This window comes from Podarcis tiliguerta (genome assembly GCF_965153285.1).
Source record: "Podarcis tiliguerta genome assembly, chromosome: Z".
NCBI classification, from domain to species: Eukaryota; Metazoa; Chordata; class Lepidosauria; order Squamata; family Lacertidae; genus Podarcis; species Podarcis tiliguerta.
In genome coordinates this window covers 46,421,280-46,440,763 of record NC_139553.1, presented here as the reverse complement: position 1 = coordinate 46,440,763, position 19,484 = coordinate 46,421,280, and the positions used below count along the sequence as shown (strand labels likewise).

The window sequence follows — 19,484 nt, the reverse complement described above, 5'->3', positions numbered from 1 at the left end:
TATAGAGGAAAGTTTTTGTCTGGCACCTAAAAAAAAATAAGACTAACCCTCCCTTTTAGAAAATAACCCTGGTTTCAGAAAATTTATTTGTCAAATTGCTTTTAAATGGCTTACGTTGCCAACTGAGCCTGCCTGTGTTATATTTCCACTATTTCACTTTTTATTTTTGATGATAAGTTATGCTGCAGGAGGCAGGTGGTGAGCTAGTTCAGCTAGCTGAAACTTCAGCTAGTGCAGAATTCAGCAGCCAGGTTGCTCATCGTAGCAAAATGGTTTGAGGATATTACACTGATCCTGGTCCGACTGCACTGGCTCCCAATTAGTTGGCAACTAATGGAGGGTGGCAACATGAGGAGAGGCCTTCTCTGCATTTACTCCCTGTCTGGAATGCTCTCCCCAGGGAAGCTCGCCTGGCACCTTCATTATACACCTTTAGGCGCCAGCCAAAAACGTTCCTTTTTAACCAGGCCGTTGGTTGATTTGATTGACATCCTATGCCCCTTTCAAAATGTGTGGTTTTTTTTGGGGGGGGGTTATTGGGTGGTTGTTTTTATTCTGATTATATATTTTGTGGTTTTATATTTTGATTTTGTTCTGTGTATAGGGCGTTATATAAGTTCAATAAATAAATAAATCAAATTAAACATAACGCTCTATTTGTCTTCCCCTTGCCTGAATAAAGAGAGCCGGTAATGTTTAATACACTTAACGATAACATCGGCTTACATTCTATAAACAAGATCTTTGACCAATATAGTGACTAATGCAACATGCAGGTAGTATGGATTCAAATTTCTCCTGTGTCACTTTGAAAAATATAATCTCCATTAGAATTTATAGGTCTTTTCTTTTAAAAAATATTATTTATACTTTTCAAATTTATACATTTCATTAATTTTACAATCATTTTAACATTTCAAGGTTTGACTTCCTTCCCCCTCTTTCTGCAGTTCCTTAAATTTATTTTTTAATATCTTCTGCATATCCAAACTCATCTAATTTGCTCATTTAATTATCTACTCTAAATGTATACTCTTAGGAAACTGCAGGTTATTACAATAATCCTGCCATTTTTTTTATCTTTTTACAGTTTAACTGTATATATTCAATAAACCGTTTCCATTCATTTATGAAAAGTTTGTTATCTTGATTTATTATTCTTCCGGTAAGTTTCACCATTTCTGCATATTCCATAAGTTTTTGTATCCATTCTTCCTTTGCTGGGACTTCTTTCCATTTTGGGGCAAGTAACATTCTTGCTGCTGTAGTCGCATACATGAATAAATTTCTGTACAGTCTGGGTAGTTCTGTTCCTATAATTCCCAAAAGAAAAGCTTCTGGTGTTTTTTTTTACAAACGTTATTTTAGACATCCTTCTCAATTCATTATAATTTCCCAGTAAGCTTTAACCTTACTACAAGACCACCACATACGATAAAAAAAACCTTCTTTCGCTTTGCATTTCCAACACTTCATTGATTGATACATTTTTGCCAGTTTACTCGGTGTTAGATACCAACGATATATCATTTTCATATAATTTTCTCTTAAACCATAACATGCTGTAAATTTTATACGGTGGTACCTCGGGTTACAGACACTTCAGGTTACAGGTGCTTCAGGTTGCAGACTCCGCTAACCCAGAAATAGTACCTCGGGTTAAGAACTTTGCTGCAGGATGAGAACAGAAATTGTTTGGCAGCGGGAGGCCCCATTAGCTAAAGTGGTACCTCAGGTTAAGAACAGTTTCAGGTTAAGAACGGACCTCCAGAACGAATTAAGTTCTTAACCCAAAGTACCACTGTATTCATATTCCACAATCGTTCCCATTCTTCCATGTCTATATTATGACCAATATCTATTGCCCAATGTATCATTGCGGATTTTACTTGCACATTCTTTGTCTCCCATTCCAATAATATTTTATACATTTTAGACACCTTATACATTATATTCCAACAGGTCTCACTCCAGTTGTCATATTTGTTCCCCAAACCCTCGTATCTTATCTTTCTTAAATACTTCATTCAAATGATGATATTGTAACCATGTTGTTAATTTCGCTGATAATTCCTTAAATTCTTTTAATTTATATTCTCCTCCCTCTTGTTTTAATAGTTTTCTATAAGTTGCCCACCCTTCTATCATATTCTTTTTCTTTACCACTATAGCTTTCAGCGGTGAGAGCCATTTTTTTAAAAAAAATTAATTTAATTTTTAAAATTAATTTATTACCTCTAATAAATTATTGTATTTATCCTATACTCTATACAAGTTTTTCCTAATTATATGATTTGTAAATTCTTTATAAACTTTCACCTTTCGTACCATAAATAAGCATGCCAGCCAAAAATATTATCATGACCTTCTAAGTCTAAAATATCTGAATTTTCTAACATCCATTCCTTCAACCAACAAAGAAAGTATGACTCATAATAAAATCTCATATCTGGCAGGGAAAAACCTCTTTCTTTTGCATCTATCAATATTTTATGTTTTATTCTTGGTTTTTTCCCTTGCCGAATATATTTGGAGATATCTTTTTGCCATACATTGAAACAATCTGTTCTGCCAGTCACCGGAATCAATTGAAACAGAAATAACATTCTGGGCAACACATTTATGTTTATGGTCTACAGTCTACCTAATAATGAAAGATTCATTCTGTTCCAAATTTGCAAATTTCTTTTAATATCTTACCAGGTTTTTAAATAATTGTCTCTATATAAATTTATATTATTTGCTGTTACCCATACACCTAAATATTTAACCTTTCTTTCAATCTTTAAACTGGATATATTTTGTAATTTGTTCTTACTCTCCTTCTTTATATTTTTAAGCAAGAGTTTGGTTTTACCATTATTAATCTGCTACTTCGTCAATTTTTTAAAATCTTTTATAATACTTTGGGGATTGACTCTATTGGTTCTTCTGCAGATATCACCACATCATCTGCACATGCTTTTAATTTATATTGTCTCTGTTCCACTCTTACATCTTTAATCTTAATTACATCTTATTCTTTGCGCCAAAACTTCTAAAACTATTATAAACAACAAAGGTGACAACAGACAGCCTCGACTTGTTCCTTTAGTTATTTTACACTTCTCAGTCAGAACGCTGTATACCATCAGCTTAGCTGACTGGTCAGTATATATTACCTTAACTCCTTTTATATAAGTGTCTCCACAACCCATATATTCTAAAACTTTAAACATAAAATCGCAGGAGACATTATCAAATGCTTTGTTTAGGAAGCAAAATTATACAAGCATTCTTCCATGATTTTGGCAGCTTGCCCATATTTAAAATCATATTCATAATGTCCTTTAATGGTTGTTTTAGATAATCCTGCCAAGAATTTGTAGGTCTTGTTGTGTTTTGATGTCATGTGCACCATTGTATTTACAGTGAAGGAAATCTTGTTTGGCACTTTTCCCCTTAAGGCTCTCTAAGTAGATTCTTTGTTGTGTGTGTTTTTCATATGTAAACAAGAACAATAGATTGTGTATGATGTGGGTCTTGTGTTTCTGTTGGCGGAAGACACCAGTTGTGTATAAATTTATATTGCTAGATGGGAACAGGCCACTTAGTATGGTGGTTTGAGGTGGCTTCTGCCTGCAGCAGTCCCTCTCCAACTTTTAGCACTGCAGAAATCCATCTGGGGTTTGACAAGCAGCATATTCCACCTGACACCACTTAATTCCCTCCTCACCACTGCCTTCCGTGTAGTTGAGATGCTGTCACTTTCCCCTCATTACATCCTCAAGAACACGAGGGAGATATCATTTGCTGAAGTTGCTTCTGTGTGCTTGTCGAACTTCTCTGCAAACTTCTCTGCCCATGACCTGCATCATTTGGGTTTTGCTACCTTTCTGGGTTAGAACAGGGTGGTCCAACATGCAGCCTTCAAGGCCTCTTTTGTCAGCCCTCAACATTTGACACACACACACACACACACCCCGTGCTTGCGCTGCCTTCCCAAAGCCGAGTAACCATGGCACTTTGGGAAGGAGGTTTGAGGGCTCTGACAGTGTGCTAGTTAGTACTTTCCCACCTTTCGGAAGAAGGTGGGAGGACTCTAGGAAATGTGAAAGCCCCGAGTTAGAACATGAATTTGTGCATGCTTCCTCTCCCCTCCCCCCCGCCTGATTTATAAAAACACTAATGTGGCTGTCCCCCCATTTAAGAAAGGTAGTATGGTAACTAGCAGGGCTCGGCTGCTGACACAAAACAAAGCGACCTATCACCCATCTTATTATGATTAATATTTATTAGCTGCTTTTTTCAGAAACATGAACTCAGAGTCACTTGGAAACAACTTGCAATGTAGAAACTTGGAGGCAGCTTCATAGACTGTGATCTGGAGCGGCGTGGGGGCTGTGGCCCTCCAGATGTTGCTGGACTCCAACTCCCAGCAGCCCCAGCAGCCAGCATGGCCACTGGCAAGGGATGATCAGAGTACGAAGTCCAGCATCATCCGCTGGGCCACAACTTTCCCACCCTTGATCTAGTGCATGGTGCAGTGTGGCAAAGATGGCCAATGTGCCATATAAACTTTTCTCTGCCAGCTACTTTATGCATGTAGATTTAGGAGAGAGGGCACAGCTCAGTGGCAGAGTTGGTGGTCAGGCGCTTGGGAACTGCCTTGCAAGGGGCTTTGCTGTTGCTGCAGCACCAAGCTGTTTGCATTGAAATGACCATTAGAGCTGAGGTTTTCTCCCTCTATTTTGGCAGCAGTTTGAATGCTGGTGGAGGTGCACCTTGCTCCTGCCTAGTTGTCCCTTTGCAGCCACTCCAGTACCTGCCCACTGCACCTGACATCAGGTGTGGGGTAGGTGAGCATGGTTTAGGGGAAATGTCTTTGAGGTCCCCCACACCCTGCTTCATTGGGTTTGTGAGGTAGGCAAGGGCCTCTTAACACTGGTAGCTGGAAAACCACCCGCCTGGCATCAGCAGCTGACACCCATCCCTTCCAACCTCTTACTTCTCAGGAGGAGTCAAGCAGCCACGAATGCAACCAGCGGCTGGTGGTCCTTTTTGGTGTTGGGAAGCAGCGTGATGAGGCACGGCATGCCATCAAGAAGATAACCAAAGATATCCTGAAGGTGTTAAACAGGAAGAGCACAGCAGAGACAGGTCTGTGGGGCACCTGTGTTTCCCAAACTTGGGTCTCCAGCCGTTGTTGTGGGACTACAACTCCCATAGTCCCTACCTAGCAAGACCAGTGGACAGGGATGATGGAAATTGTAGTCGAAAAACAGTTGGAGTCCCAAAGTTGGGAAACCCTGTGTTATGGGATCGTGCACTTTACGTGGGGCTTCTTTTGAACACTGGAAAGGACAATGTGTTCAAAATATGGCAGTGCTTGTGGGTGAGATCACATTTGGTCAGTATTGAAATAATTGTGTTGGCTTCCTGGCCTACTTCAGAGTGCTGCTTTTGAACCAAGTGGCCTGTGACCAGGTCACCTGAATGGTCATCTCCAATATCACTATCATCTTAATGTTACCATTATTACATTTCTTACCTGCGTTATGTTTCTTCACCGTAAGGTCCCAGGGCCACATTACAGCAGTGATATTAAAGTCAGTTAAAGCAATTTACAGTCAGAAGAACAGGGTGGCTCCTAGAAACACACACCTCAGGTGTAGAATGCCAGAATAAAGAGGTGCGTGTTCAGCACGGGACAGAAGCTGTCCTGTGGAGATGCTACATGTGCCTCTGTGGGGAGTGAATTCCATAGCTTAAGTGCTGCCACAGATAGTGAACACTCTCCTGGGCTGCTTTCATGCCCTAAACCTCTGAGGCTGGTGGAGCTACCAAGAGGATCTTAACATATGAGAGGGTCTCCAGGGAAGGAAGCAGCCTTTCCAATATCTGGGGCCTAATTATTTAGGGCTTTGAACACTAATTTGACCACCTTCATTTGATCCTGGTAATGAACTGATGATCTGCCAGCCTGAAGGCCTCCTGCAAAGGTTAGGTGAGCAACACCTGGAGAGGAGGCTTTTTATTTTGAGGCACCTAGCCTATGGAATGCTATCTTCCAGGATATTCAGGGGCCCTCTCCGAGATACGTTCCGGGCACCAGGTTAAAAACCACTCTGTTTGCTAAGGTTCTTTGGGGGACAATAATATACAGTGCTTCTAATTCCCAACTACCATACTGTAAACTGCTGCTTTTTGTACTTACCGAGTAATTGCAAAACTCATTGCCATTTTCACATTGATTTTCTACTGACATTGTATCGCTTATGGTTTTCCTGAAGCTGCTCTTTGTGTTTATGCAAATGGAAAATGTGGGGCTTACATTTCTAAGCAAAAGCTAAGCAGCAGCCGTCTGGTTTTGTTTTGTTTTTCCTCCTTCCTTCTGTATAGGGGGAGAGGAGGGACAGAAAAGGAAACGGAACAAGCCAGAGGCCTTCCCAACAGCCGAGGACATCTTTGCTAAGTTCCAACACCTTTCTCACTTTGACCAGCACCTTGTCACCTCTCAGGTGTGTGCCTTGTGTGTGAGGACAGGGATCTCCTTTGGTCATGTGCCTTTCAGCTGACTACTTTTTTGGGGGGGGGGATGCCAGTGGTGGGTGTGGCCAAAGTAGGCATGGCCAGACACACCTACACACCCCGCTCTCCATCCTTCATCCAGGCAAGCAAGAGATCCCATCACAGTGCAAGGACACATTCCACCCAGGTAAAGTCCCTAGAGGAGGGGACAGAACAGGGCCAGTGAGGGGAGTGGCCTGGGGAGAGGGGGCATGGCCCGGGACAGACAGAGAGGCCTGAAGGGCTGCACCTGGACCTCCCCAGGGCTGACACCCACCCACCCCAGGCGACGCGGACCAACGGGCTGCCTTGATGCAAGGCAGCGGCTTCGTAATTGGTGGCTGTTGACCCCCTGCTCCCCAACTCCAGGTATCGCGCAACGTCTTAGAGCAGATCACCAGCTTTGCCTTAGGGATGTCCTACCACCTGCCCCTGGTGCAGCACGTCCAGTTCATCTTCGACCTGATGGAGTACTCGCTCAACATCAGTGGGCTCATCGACTTCGCCATCCAGGTGGGCATCTCGAAGCTGGGGGCTGATGATATAAGCTGCTTTGGTCCCCTCTTCATTTCCCTCCCTCCCATCTTCCTTATAGCAGCCTTTCCAGCCTGATACCCTTTAGATGTTTCAGACTACAACTCCACCTGCACCCATCAGCACAGCTGGCTTGGGCTGTTGCGAATGGTGGTCCAAGGCACCTGGATGGCACTTGGTTGGGTCCTGCTGCTGTATGCGTTGACCCCACCCCTTCCAGAAACCTTGTGCTTGGTTAAGTCAGGGGTGGGGAAAGCAATCGTCTTTCAAACATGGTTAGACTCACAGTTCCCATCTTCTCCAATGGTCAGGTGATGCAGCAGAGCTCTTCTTATGTTACCAAATACAATAGCAGTGAAAGGATAGCAGTGAGAATGAACAGACAGAACAAAATTGTACACACCAAATGGAAGTGCATGTAATACAGTGGTACCTCTGGATGCGAACAGGATCCGTTCCAGAGCCCCGTTCGCATCCTGAGTAGAACATAACACACGTGTGCTCGGGTTGTGTTTCGCCGCTTCCGCGCATGCGTGTTATGTCATTTTGAGCGTCTGCACGAGCGGTGAAACCCGGAAGTAACGCGCTCCATTACTTCTGGGTTGCTGCAGAGCGTAACTTGAAAACGCTCAACCTGAAGCATATTTAACCCGAGATATGACGGTACACAAACCGTTTGAACCTTACTGTTGTTAGTCCAGAGGGAGAGAGGCGTCCAAGTGAGCTGTCCACCCACCAACCAGGATCAGAGCATCTTCTCTGTTCTTTCCTCTCATGTTCTGCCTTTTGTATTTCATAAAAGAGAAGTCTGCTTCTTGCCTTTGTCCAGTCTGCTTCTCCCTCCTCTGTTCCATAGGAACACCAGAAGAGCCCTGCTGGGTCAGGCCAAGGGCCCAGAACCATGTTATTGTACAGTGGTGAACCAGGTTCACTTGAGAATGCCGCAAGCAGGACAGGAGTGCAATAGTGCTCTTTTCACTTGTGCTCCCCAGCAACTTATTCTGGAGCATGCTGTCTCTGATACTGGAGATACTTTAGTACAATGTTTCTCAAACCTAGGTCTCCACCTGTTCACATCATCTCTGACCACTGGCTCTGCTAGCTTGTTGTAGTTCAGCAAACCTAGAAGCTGAGCTGCCTCGAGATAAATCTCGCGGCTTCATTTACCAAAACAAAAAGCAAAACTTGGATACGTTTTCACTTTAAAAGGCCCATCACTTGCCACTGTGATGCCCGGCCTGCAAACTCTGGTTTGATTATGTTCTCCAGACCCAAGATTCCAAGCTGTTGTTTGCAGCTGGTTGGTGATCCTGGTTTGGAGGCTATGTGCAAGTCACAGCTTCCTGGGTCAGGTGTTACAACAAATTTTGGCTTTGCCCCAAAGGGAAAAGTAATTCATTGAAGCATGTGGGAGAGAGGAGGGAGAGAGGAGAGTGAGTGCAAAGCCCTGTGGGGAATTGGCCACTGGCTACTTAGAGAGTTCATGGGTGAGGGGGCCACAGACGTACATCTCCAAGCCCCTCACTATTATTTTGGAAAACTTCAACTCCTGACCTATTTCTGTCAACAGAAACAGCTTTTGTAAGGGGCTGGGGCTGGTGGTCTGTGAACTAGTCTGCTGTGCCACTCACACATGCCTCCTTTAATCCTTACATTTTCTTGTGTTGAATCCAGCTGCTGAATGAGCTGAGTGTGGTGGAGGCAGAGCTGCTGCTGAAGTCCTCTAACCTGGTGGGCAGCTACACCACCAGCCTGTGCCTGTGCATCGTGGCCGTGTTGCGGCACTATCATTCCTGCCTTATCCTGAATCAGGACCAGATGGCTCAAGTATTCGAAGGGTAGGAATCCAGTGCTTCTCAGCTGCTGCTCTAAGGGTGTCAGGGGCCTAGCATTGCGTAAGAGCTTCTTGTTGGTGCAGCTCCTTAATGCCCGGAAATGCCCTGCATTGCCCCCTGCATGTTGAGTTTCCCCTCACCACCCTGCCTTCCATCACGGTTTCTCTCACTTTATTTGTAAACCTGTTGCTACATTTATATCCCACCATTCTTTCCAAGGAGCTCGAGGTGGCATACATGTTTCTCCCCCTCCCTTCCACTTTTAATCCTCACAACAATCGTGTCAGGGACTGGCAGGATGCTGATGAGTGTGCCTGAGGGGAAAGGGGGCTGGAGTCATGAGAAGGGGGCAGTGGTTTGTGGGGACCTGTACTAGTCAGTAGGCAAGAGTCAGAGGCAGGGAAAGCTTCGGAGATGGGAGGCAGGACACAGGATTGGTCAGAAAAAGAGGAGGAAGAGGCAGGTTGGGCAAGTGAAGGGCTAGGAGTTTTGCTGCCCTTTCTTGCACCATTGTCTCCCAGAACCAGGAGGGGATTGAAGAGGAAAGCACAGAGGCAGCTTCCACACAGGCGTAGTCTCTGGCTGTGTGCACACAGGCCTTCAGGGGGAGATACATAAACTGGTGGAGGGTGTGTGGCTCTCTGTTGCTGCAAGGGCTCCATAGAGCACAGACCTGGGAATAGCTGCCTCTGCACCAGACTGGTGATGGGGAGGGGGTGCGCTGATGACAGAAGGCTAGGCTGAGAGACTGTGGCTTGCCCCAAGGTGACCAAGTGGAGGATTGGAACCCTCCCTGACTTAATCCAACCCTCTCACCACTCCTTCACCCTGCTTTCTTCTGCCCCTTCAGGTTGTGTGGGGTGGTGAAGCACGGCATGAACCGCTCCGACGGATCTTCTGCGGAACGCTGCATCCTAGCGTACCTCTATGACCTCTACACTTCCTGCAGCCACCTGAAGAGTAAATTTGGAGAGCTGTTCAGGTGAGCGCCATCTGGCTGTCTAGGGAGGTGACGCAGGGAAGTGCATTTTGTTTCTCCTACCTAAAAGGTCCTCATCCACCTTCCTTCCTTCTCCCCACCAGCGACTTCTGCTCCAAGGTGAAGAACACCATCTACTGCAATGTGGAGCCATCCGACTCGAACATGCTGTGGGAGCCCTTGTTCATGATCGACACCATCGAGAATCCGTCGGCCCACAACTTCACCTACACCAACCTGGGCAAGAGCCTCACCGACAACCCGGCCAACCGCTACAGCTTTGTGTGCAATGCCCTCATGCACGTTTGTGTGGGGCACCACGACCCTGATCGGTGAGAGCTGGACTAGGCTGGTTGGGCCTCTGGGCTGGGCTACCTCTCCTCTTAGTGACACTTTTTAACCATGTAAGGGCTCTGGATGGGCTAGACTAGAGCAGAGCCGTCCGGCCCACCAGCCCTTCTCCTACAGGGGCCAACAGGCACTTCAGAAGAAAATTATGGAGCCAATAGGCCTTGCCTACATTTTTGCCTCCCTCCTAGAAGCATATAGCATTAAAAAATTTTTTTTAAAAAATTGTGATGCTTTTCATACTGCTTGATTGTAAGTGGAAAAGCCTCAAAGCGATTTACAAAAAGAATAAACCAATAAATTCACCATAAAAAAACAGTTGAGAACAATTATTTAATACCTTCAGAAATAATTAAAAGTCACTGATAAGCTAAAACTAGGATCAAAACACCGAGATCAAAAGAGCCATTCTACATTTCTGGACAGACCTGCCTAAAGAAGTACAGGTCTCTTAAGAGGTATACTGCCTCTGCACGTGGAGGTTCCATTTGACCGCCACAATTAAATAACCACTGCTAGGTTACTTCTCCATTTAGTATGTCTTAATCGCCTCTTTTGAAGCCATTCAGGCCGGGGGCCGTCATTACCACCACCAATGCCTTTCCTTGCGCAGGGTCAATGACATCGCGATCCTGTGCGCTGAACTGACGGGCTACTGCAAGTCACTCAGTGCCGAGTGGCTGGGTGTGCTGAAGGCTTTGTGCTGCTCCTCCAACAACGGGACTTGTGGCTTCAATGACCTCCTCTGCAATGTGGACGTAAGGGCAGGGCCTGAGCTGTGATGGGGGTGGGGACATTGGAGGTTGTGCTGGATAGAGTGTGCGTGGAGGCTGCTGAGGGTACCTGGAGAAGCGTCAGGGTGTGAAATCCTTGAGCAACTCAAGGAAATACACAGGATGGTAGAAAGAGGAAAGGCACCTGTTTTACACGCAGAAGGTCACAGGCTCAATCCTGGCATCTCCTGGTAGAGAATCTGCCTGAAACCCTGGAGAGCAACTGCTGGCCAGTGTAAACAATACTGAGCGAGATAGGCCAATGGTCTGGCTCAGTTCGAAGCAGCTTCCTGTGTTCCTATGTCTGCTGCTAGCTAAATATATACTGTGGAGTGCTGCATTTGCTTGAAGGGATTTACCCTGAGAAATTTTAATCTCTGTCACAAGACATTTCTTTTTTCATTTCTTTACCTTTTCACTCTCTCTCTATTCTGTTATTATTCCCTTTAACATCCTCTCGTACTATATTTTGGTAAGAACTGCATGCAGGTGAAAGTGACAGACAGTTGGTAAAGGACCCTGTGTGAGAGGCAGGAAGGTGAGATCCCAGGGTCAGAGGCTGGGGGAAGAAAGGGATGCTCCCAGGTGAGAGCTTGGAGGATGCTACCTTTTCTTATGGAACAAAAGTTAAGGTGAGAGAGGACTTTTTGTAATTTTTAATCCTTTCTCTTTTATCTCTTTCCTTTCCTTTTTTTTTTGTTTTTTTTTTTGTTTAGCTCAGTTTGTTTCTTAATTATATTATGAAAAGTCTTAATAAAACTTTATTTAAAAGAAAGAAAGAGAAAGATAAATACTCCCCAGCCTGAGGCTATGGCGTGACAAGGTCTTGTGTGTGTATTGCTCTTGAGTGATTCCAGTTCCACAGAGGCAACTTTTTTTTTAATTAAAAAAGTCTCAGCTGTGGCCTTCTCCTTCCCTTAGGTGAGTGACTTGTCTTTCCATGACTCCCTTGCCACATTCGTGGCCATCCTCATTGCTCGCCAGTGCCTCCTCCTCGAGGACCTGATCCGCTGTGCTGCCATCCCTTCGTTGCTCAATGCTGGTGAGTGCCTGCTTGCAATGGCTGGGACCCTGCTGCCTAGTAAGGGGCCTTGCAAATGGAGGCCTGCCCACCCTCCTTGAAAAGTAGAGGGTCAGCTCACATCAACCGCCATCGGCGGTTTTACCTTTCTGCAGCTTGCAGCGAGCAGGACTCGGAACCCGGAGCCCGCCTGACCTGCCGGATTTTGCTCCACCTCTTCAAGACCCCGCAGCTGAACCCCTGCCAGCAGGACAGCAGTAAGTGATCGCTCCTTTGGGGCTTTTCCTCTTCCGTGTCTCTTCTTGCCCTGATGGAGGATGCTGCTCTCCCCGAACCCTCTTTCCTGCTGTGCAGTTTCATGGTCAACCTGTTGCTGCTGACAGTTGTCTCTTCAGCCTATGGGGCAGAGCATCCCCCATGGGGTGGTGTCTGCAAGTTCTTCCCTTAATTCCATTAACTGATCCTAAACAGACACTCTTTTACCACCTGTTCCTTGCTTGCTGTGTCTCCTGACTTGGCCAGCTGGTGACATCTGCCCTTCTTTCTCATGGCTGGTCAAAACCACCTTCCCACATTGACTGAGCCAGCCTTTGCCCTGGTGGCCAGTCAGGCCTCTGGTGCCTTATGGTGACTCCCTGTGGCCACAGTAATGCACTGGATGGCCCTAAATATCTACACAGTAGCTACTAGCTGGGATGGCTAAATGGAAGTCTCCATTTATTGCTGGGATGCAGACCGTGTGACAGTCTCAAGAGTTATCAGACTCCAACTCCCATAACCTCTAGCCATTGGTCATGCTGGCTAAGCATGATAGGAACCCCTCTTGGGGCTCCTCTTAGGTTGAGAGCCAGCAGGTGTCTTGAGCACTGTGGCTGGGTCTGGCCACCATTCCATTGCATTCTCTTGATTGTCAAGAAAAAACCCAAAAGCAGGGAGGAGGCCAGAAAACACTTCTCACAATGTCCTGAAGGCTCCATTCTTGACCAGAATTTTTATCACTGTAGCTTTCCCAAGCACCAAGGCTTTAACAATAAGCAATGGCTAAATGTTCTGTACAATGATACCATCCTGGCTGCTCTGTGTTCACCAGCTACTGCATTGCCTTTGGGTGCCTTTTTGTCTCCCAGCTTGGTCTGCAGTATTCATAGTCGGTTCACAGCAAGAGCTTTTCCCTTCCCTTGTCACCTTGCTACAGGCAAGCCGTCAGTGGGCATCCGCTCTTCCTGCGATCGACACCTGCTGGCTGCTTCCCAGAACCGCATTGTGGACGGAGCCGTGTTTGCTGTGTTGAAGGCTGTCTTCGTACTGGGTATGTGCCTGGGGAATGTAGGTTCCTGTCTCCAGGACGGTGAGGAGATGGGCACAGTCCTGCCTCATCTGAGAGGCACAGTAACATGTGGCCCTTACATGTGGGTCTGTGCCCTGGGTGACCCTTGCTCCTGGTTGCAGGGGACGCCGAACTGAAGGGCTCTGGCTTTTCCCATCCGGCCGGGGTGGATGATCTTGTGGAAGATGACAAGAAGCCTGCAAGCCGGATGGTCTCCATAGAGACAGCCAGCCTGGACGTTTATGCCAAGTACGTCCTGAGGAGCATCTGTCAGCAGGTGAGCATAGTGTGCTTCGTTTGCCCTTCTGTTGCTCCTGCCTCCCATTCCACAGAGACATGGATGGTGGACAGGTTTCAGCCAGAGTTCTGGCTTGTTGTGTGAGGTCCCCATGGGTTTGTTGACATGCCTTAGAAAACTCTGGGGACATGGTTGAGTTCCAGAATATGAATGGACATGGGGACTGTTCTTATTGAGACCCACAACCTGGAGACCTTGGCGGAGAAATCAGACGAGGGAATGTTCAGTCTACATCCAGTGGGTTAGGAATTGCCCCAGCACTTCCTTTGTGGCCCTCATGCACAGAGCCCTACCACTGTCCTCAAATTCAGAGGATTTCCACAGAAGCCAGAGGCTGCAAAATAAGGTGAAGGCCCTCTAACAATGATGAGGATGGTGATTTTAACCAAGCAGTCAGCGGCTCTTGGGAGACACTCCAGGTCTGGTCAGCCAACCCTTAGACGTCAGTCCCCTGCAGAGACAATGTTTACAATAGCTTCCCTTAGCAGGTGCCCTTGGAGCTATCCAAGGTCCTGTTCTTTTCATAACGCTACAGTGGTACCTCTGATTACGAACGCTTCTGGTTATGAATGCTTCAGGTTATGAGCTCCGCTAACTCGGAAGTAGCTGCTCTTGGCTGCAAACTTTGCCCCAGGATGTGAACAGAAATCGTGCACCAGAGGCACGCATGCAGCGGAAGGCCCCATTAGCAAAAGTGCACCTCAGGATAAGAATGGTTTCAGCTTAAGAATGGACCTCCAGAACATATTAAGTTCGTAACCAGAGGTACCACTGTATTGTGAACTTCAAGCTCCCACAGACCTAGACTGTCCTTTCTCCTTCCCTGCCCTGCAGTTTTAGACTTTAGTAAGCACCTCTTCTAGGGAGTGTCTCCCTCTACAGTGCAAGAGAAAGGGCCCAGTGTGGGAGCCTTGGCTCACTCTACAGCAGTCCAGCTGTGACTCAGCTGGCCAGAGGCTGCTCGTTGCCTTGTGTCATGTGACTTTGGTAACATGCTTGGCACCAAAGCCTGCAAGAACTGTAAAGTGTGACCGGCAAAGCATGGCCACCTCCTTGAAACAAACTCCTCCAAGAAGCTTGTGTGTCCAGATGCCAGGGTTGTGTGCATGGAGCAGCAGCCAGCAAAAGTGGTGTGGCACCAGCCTTTTCAGATGGTGGGTCCCAGAGGCAAGGCCTCCCAGGCTGAGTTGGGCACTGTCACCCCTGTATGCTCTCTTCCACCTGCAGGAGTGGGTGGGTGAGCGGTGCTTGAAATCCTTGTGTGAAGACAGCAATGACCTGCAGGATCCTGTCCTGAGCAGCACCCAGGCCCAAAGGCTGATGCAACTGATCTGTTACCCACACCGGCTGCTCGACAACGAGGAGGGCGAGAATCCCCAGCGGCAGAGGATCAAGCGCATCTTACAGGTGCAAGCAGCTACAGTTTCCTTGGGGCATTGCTAAACATGGACTTCCCAGTGGGCTGCAGGGCAAGCCTGCATTGTGACTGAAGGTCGTGGCAGTGTGAGCTCCAGTGAGAGCCTTGCTCTTTACAATTCACTGCTAAATTCAGCAGACTCTCACTTTAATTTTTGTTAAATCTTTCTAGACCCTTAGGATGCAAGAATGTTTAATTGCATACATGGGAAATGCTAGCAAGAGGATATTCTGTGATTGGAAGATGAGACTTCTTTTTTTCTTCTTCTTCCTAAAAATCTAGTGCAAGCAAGGTGCAAAATAATTACTTTTGCTTAGCTTCTATAATTGAGGTTGGTCACTTAACAATCAGCCTGCATCAGCACAGAATTAATTTCTCCCAGCCCCTCTTCCTTTAAACATGGCCCTGTTCATAGGTTTGTAAGGAAGATGCATTTTGGGGTGTGTAAAAGAAGGCTATGGGACAGCTGGAAAAATAAATAAACATGGGGCTACCTTTGAAGCTGACTCAGAAACTGCAATGAATCCAGAATGCGGCAGTTAGACTGGTGACTGGGAGTGGCCGCTGGGACCATATACCTCTGGTGCTGAGAGACCTGCATTGACTCCCAGTACGTTTCCGAGCACAATTCAAAGTGTAGGTGCTGACCTTTAAAGCCCTACATGGCCTTGGTCCTGTATACCTGAAGGAGCGTCTCCACCCCCATTGATCAGCCCAGACACTGAGATCCACCTCCAAGGGCCTTCTGGTGGTTCCCTCACTGTGAGAATTGAGATTACAGGGAACCAGGCAGGGAGCCTTCTTGGTAGTGGCACCTGCCCTGTGGAATGCCCTTCCATCAGATGTCAAGGAAATAAGCAACTATCCTAATTTTAAAAGACACCTGAAGGCAGTGCTGTTTAGGGACGTTTTTAATGTTTAATGCTGTATTGTGTTTTTAATATTCAATTGGAAGCCGCCCAGAGTGGCTGGGGAAACCCAGCCAGATGGGCAGGGTATAAATAATCATTCATTCATTCTGGAACAGCAAAGGGTGCCAAAAAAATTCAGTCTTGCACTGGGAAAGTAGAGGAGGGGTAGAGATGCAAGTGAGTTTTACTGCCACAGCAAGCAGGTGGGTGATGGGCACCTTGTCTGTTTCTGTTCCAGAACCTGGACCAGTGGACAATGCGGCAGTCATTGCTTGAGCTGCAGCTCATGATCAAGCAGACGGCAAACAACGTAAGCATCCAGTGCCGCATTTGGGGATAGCATAGGAATGATGGGGGTATTCAAGGGCCACTCTCCTCATGTTTGTGTGCAGCAACATAGTAACACAGAAAGCTGCCTTATACTGAATCCAGACCCTTGGTCCTTCTTGTGCTGTAATTATCTATGTTGACTGGCAGCAACTCTCCAGGGTTTCAGGCAGGGAGTCCCAGTCCTGTCTGAAGATGCTTGGAATCAAACTTGGGACCTTCTGCATGCAAAGCAGATGCTCTCCCACGGAGCTATGGCTCTTCCCCAGCATCAGATGTGATTGCTAAGGGTGCTCGATATGTGGAGCCCGATATGTGGAGCCCGATATGTGGAGAAACGTGACTCAAAGAAGTAGGAGGCCCAGGGTTCGCTCTGATTGTCTAGAAATACACAATCGCTTTGAGGTCCTCTCCCCTAGCATGGAAGACGAAGAGCAGACTCCATTTGAGGATCTCTCCCTCATTACAGTCGATCACGTATATGAAGATGAGCAGCAAAGTCAGTCCTCAGGGAATGTGCAGGCGACCTTGGAACGGACCGCTCACGGAAGAACCCCGACCAAACCTAAGAGGAGGCGTGTAGTGGTGATAGGGGATTCCCTACTGAGGGGAACAGAAGCAGTGATCTGTGGGCCTGACAAGATGTCTCGGGAAGTGTGCTGTCTCCCCGGGGCTAAGATCCAAGATGTAACTGAACGACTGCAAGGAATCATAAAACCCACTGACAAATACCCCTTCCTCTTGGTTCATGTGGGAACCAATGACACTGCAAGCAATAGCCTCCAGAAGATCAAAAGAGACTACGAGGCTCTGGGCAGGAAATTGAAGCAATTAAATGCACAAATCGTCATCTCATCTGTCCTCCCAGTTGAACGACGTGGCCCAGGGAGAGAGAGGAAAATAGTGGAAGTAAACAGCTGGCTTCGCAAATGGTGTAAACAGGAACGGTTTGGATTCTTAGATCATGGACTGCAGTTTCTTGAGGATGGACTTCTGGCAAGCGATGGGCTGCACCTCACAACGGTTGGGAGGAATGTTTTTGCCAAAAAACTAAGAAACCTCATCAGGAGGGCTTTAAACTGACTAATGTGGGGGAGGGAGACAGTGCTCCTGAAGGTAGGAGTCTATTAATTGATGAAGATGATCATCCAAATGTCATAGACCAAATGGAGCAAACAGCAAGCAGACCTAGTGGTGGGAGGAAAAAATCCTTAAATAAGAGACACGGGGGAATGACTAATGGACTTCAATGTCTGTACACTAATGCACAAAGCATGGGAAATAAACAAGATGAGCTTGAGCTCTTGGTACAGCAAACTAAATATGACATAATAGGCATCACTGAAACCTGGTGGGATAAGTCCCACGATTGGAATGTAAAAATGGAGGGATACAATCTATTTCAGAGAAACAGACCAGACAAGAAAGGAGGAGGAGTGGCGTTATATGTCAGGGATGTGTATACCTGTGAAGAGATCCAAGATTTAGAACCTCAAAGCCAAAGTGAGAGCATTTGGGTCAAAATTAAGGGAGAGAAGAATAATAGTGACCTCATTGTGGGAGTTTACTATAGATCCCCAAGCCAAACGGAGGACATAGATGATGCCTTCCTGGAACAGATGGCCAAGCATGCAAAAGGAAGGGAGATAGTAGTAATGGGGGACTTCAATTATCCAGATATTTGTTGGATGTCAAACTCAGCCAAGAGCATAAGGTCAAACAGATTCCTCACTGGCCTTGCAGACAACTTCATTGTCCAGAAAGTGGGAGAAGCAACAAGAGGAACAGCCATTTTAGATCTGGTCCTAACCAATGTCGATGACCTGGTTAATGGGGTAGAAGTGGAAGGATCATTAGGCGCAAGTGATCATGCTCTTCTGAAGTTTACTATACAACGGAAAGGAGCAGCCAAGCATACTAGGACTCAATTTCTTGACTTTAAGAAAGCCGACTTTATAAAACTTAGGGAAGTGCTGGGTGAGATCCCATGGACAGTAATACTAAAAGGAAAGGGAGTTCATGATGGCTGGGAGTTTGTTAAGAGGGAGATAGTAAAAGCACAACTTCAGGCAATACCAATGAGACGGAAACATGGAAGGTGCCTAAAGAAGCCAGGGTGGCTATCTAAAGAACTTTTAACTGAGTTAAGATTAAAAAAGGATGTGTACAAAAAATGGAAAAGGGGGGAAACCACCAAAGAGGAATTCAAACAAATAGCCAGCACGTGTAGACACAAAGTCAGAAAAGCTAAAGCACAGAATGAACTCAGGCTTGCTAGAGAGGTTAAAAGCAACAAAAAAGGCTTTTATGGGTATGTTCGTAGCAAAAGGAAGAACAAAGAAACAGTGGGGTCACTCAGAGGAGAAGATGGTGAAATGCAAACAGGGGACACAGAAAGGGCTGAACTCCTCAATGCCTTCTTTGCCTCAGTCTTCTCCGATAAAGAAAACAATGCCCGACCTGAAGAATTTGGAGGAAATGATTCAGCAGAGGAAACACAGCCCAGAATAACTAAGGAGATAGTACAAGAATACTTGGCTAGTTTAGATGTATTCAAGTCTCCAGGGCCAGATGAACTGCATCCAAGAGTATTAAAAGAACTGGCAGATGTGATCTCAGAACCACTGGCAGTCATCTTTGAGAATTCCTGGAGAACAGGCGAAGTCCCGGCAGACTGGAGGAGGGCAAATGTTGTCCCTATTTTCAAAAAGGGGAAAAGAGAGGACCCAAATAATTACCGCCCAGTCAGTCTAACATCAATACCAGGGAAGATTCTGGAGCAGATCATTAAGCAAACAATCTGTGAGCACCTAGAAAGGAATGCTGTGATCACCAATAGTCAGCATGGATTTCTGAAAAATAAGTCATGTCAGACTAACCTGATCTCATTTTTTGACAGAATTACAAGCCTGGTAGATGAAGGGAACGCAGTGGATGTAGTCTACCTTGATTTCAGCAAGGCATTTGACAAGGTGCCCCATGATATTCTTGTAAAGAAGCTGGTAAAATGCGGTCTTGACTATGCTACCACCCAGTGGATTTGTAACTGGCTGACTGACCGGACCCAAAGGGTGCTCATCAATGGTTCCTCTTCATCCTGGAGAAGAGTGACTAGTGGGGTGCCACAGGGTTCTGTCTTGGGCCCGGTCTTATTCAACATCTTTA

General features: G+C 46.3%; 1 protein-coding gene across 8 annotated transcripts in view; it reads left to right on the top strand.

Annotated features, from left to right (window-relative positions):
• The window catches only part of MED12 (mediator complex subunit 12), a 52,654-nt gene that overhangs the window by 15,548 nt on the left and 17,622 nt on the right, over positions 1 to 19,484 (top strand). For all 8 annotated transcript variants that reach the window (XM_083422376.1, XM_083422377.1, XM_083422382.1 and 5 more), the window contains 13 exons: positions 4,995 to 5,139; positions 6,382 to 6,500; positions 6,919 to 7,062; positions 8,758 to 8,921; positions 9,769 to 9,900; positions 10,002 to 10,229; positions 10,859 to 11,003; positions 11,940 to 12,060; positions 12,195 to 12,296; positions 13,235 to 13,348; positions 13,489 to 13,643; positions 14,892 to 15,071; positions 16,231 to 16,302. In XM_083422376.1, coding sequence (XP_083278502.1) covers positions 4,995 to 5,139; positions 6,382 to 6,500; positions 6,919 to 7,062; positions 8,758 to 8,921; positions 9,769 to 9,900; positions 10,002 to 10,229; positions 10,859 to 11,003; positions 11,940 to 12,060; positions 12,195 to 12,296; positions 13,235 to 13,348; positions 13,489 to 13,643; positions 14,892 to 15,071; positions 16,231 to 16,302 — 1,821 coding nt within the window. The remainder of the gene's footprint in view (positions 1 to 4,994; positions 5,140 to 6,381; positions 6,501 to 6,918; positions 7,063 to 8,757; positions 8,922 to 9,768; positions 9,901 to 10,001; positions 10,230 to 10,858; positions 11,004 to 11,939; positions 12,061 to 12,194; positions 12,297 to 13,234; positions 13,349 to 13,488; positions 13,644 to 14,891; positions 15,072 to 16,230; positions 16,303 to 19,484) is intronic.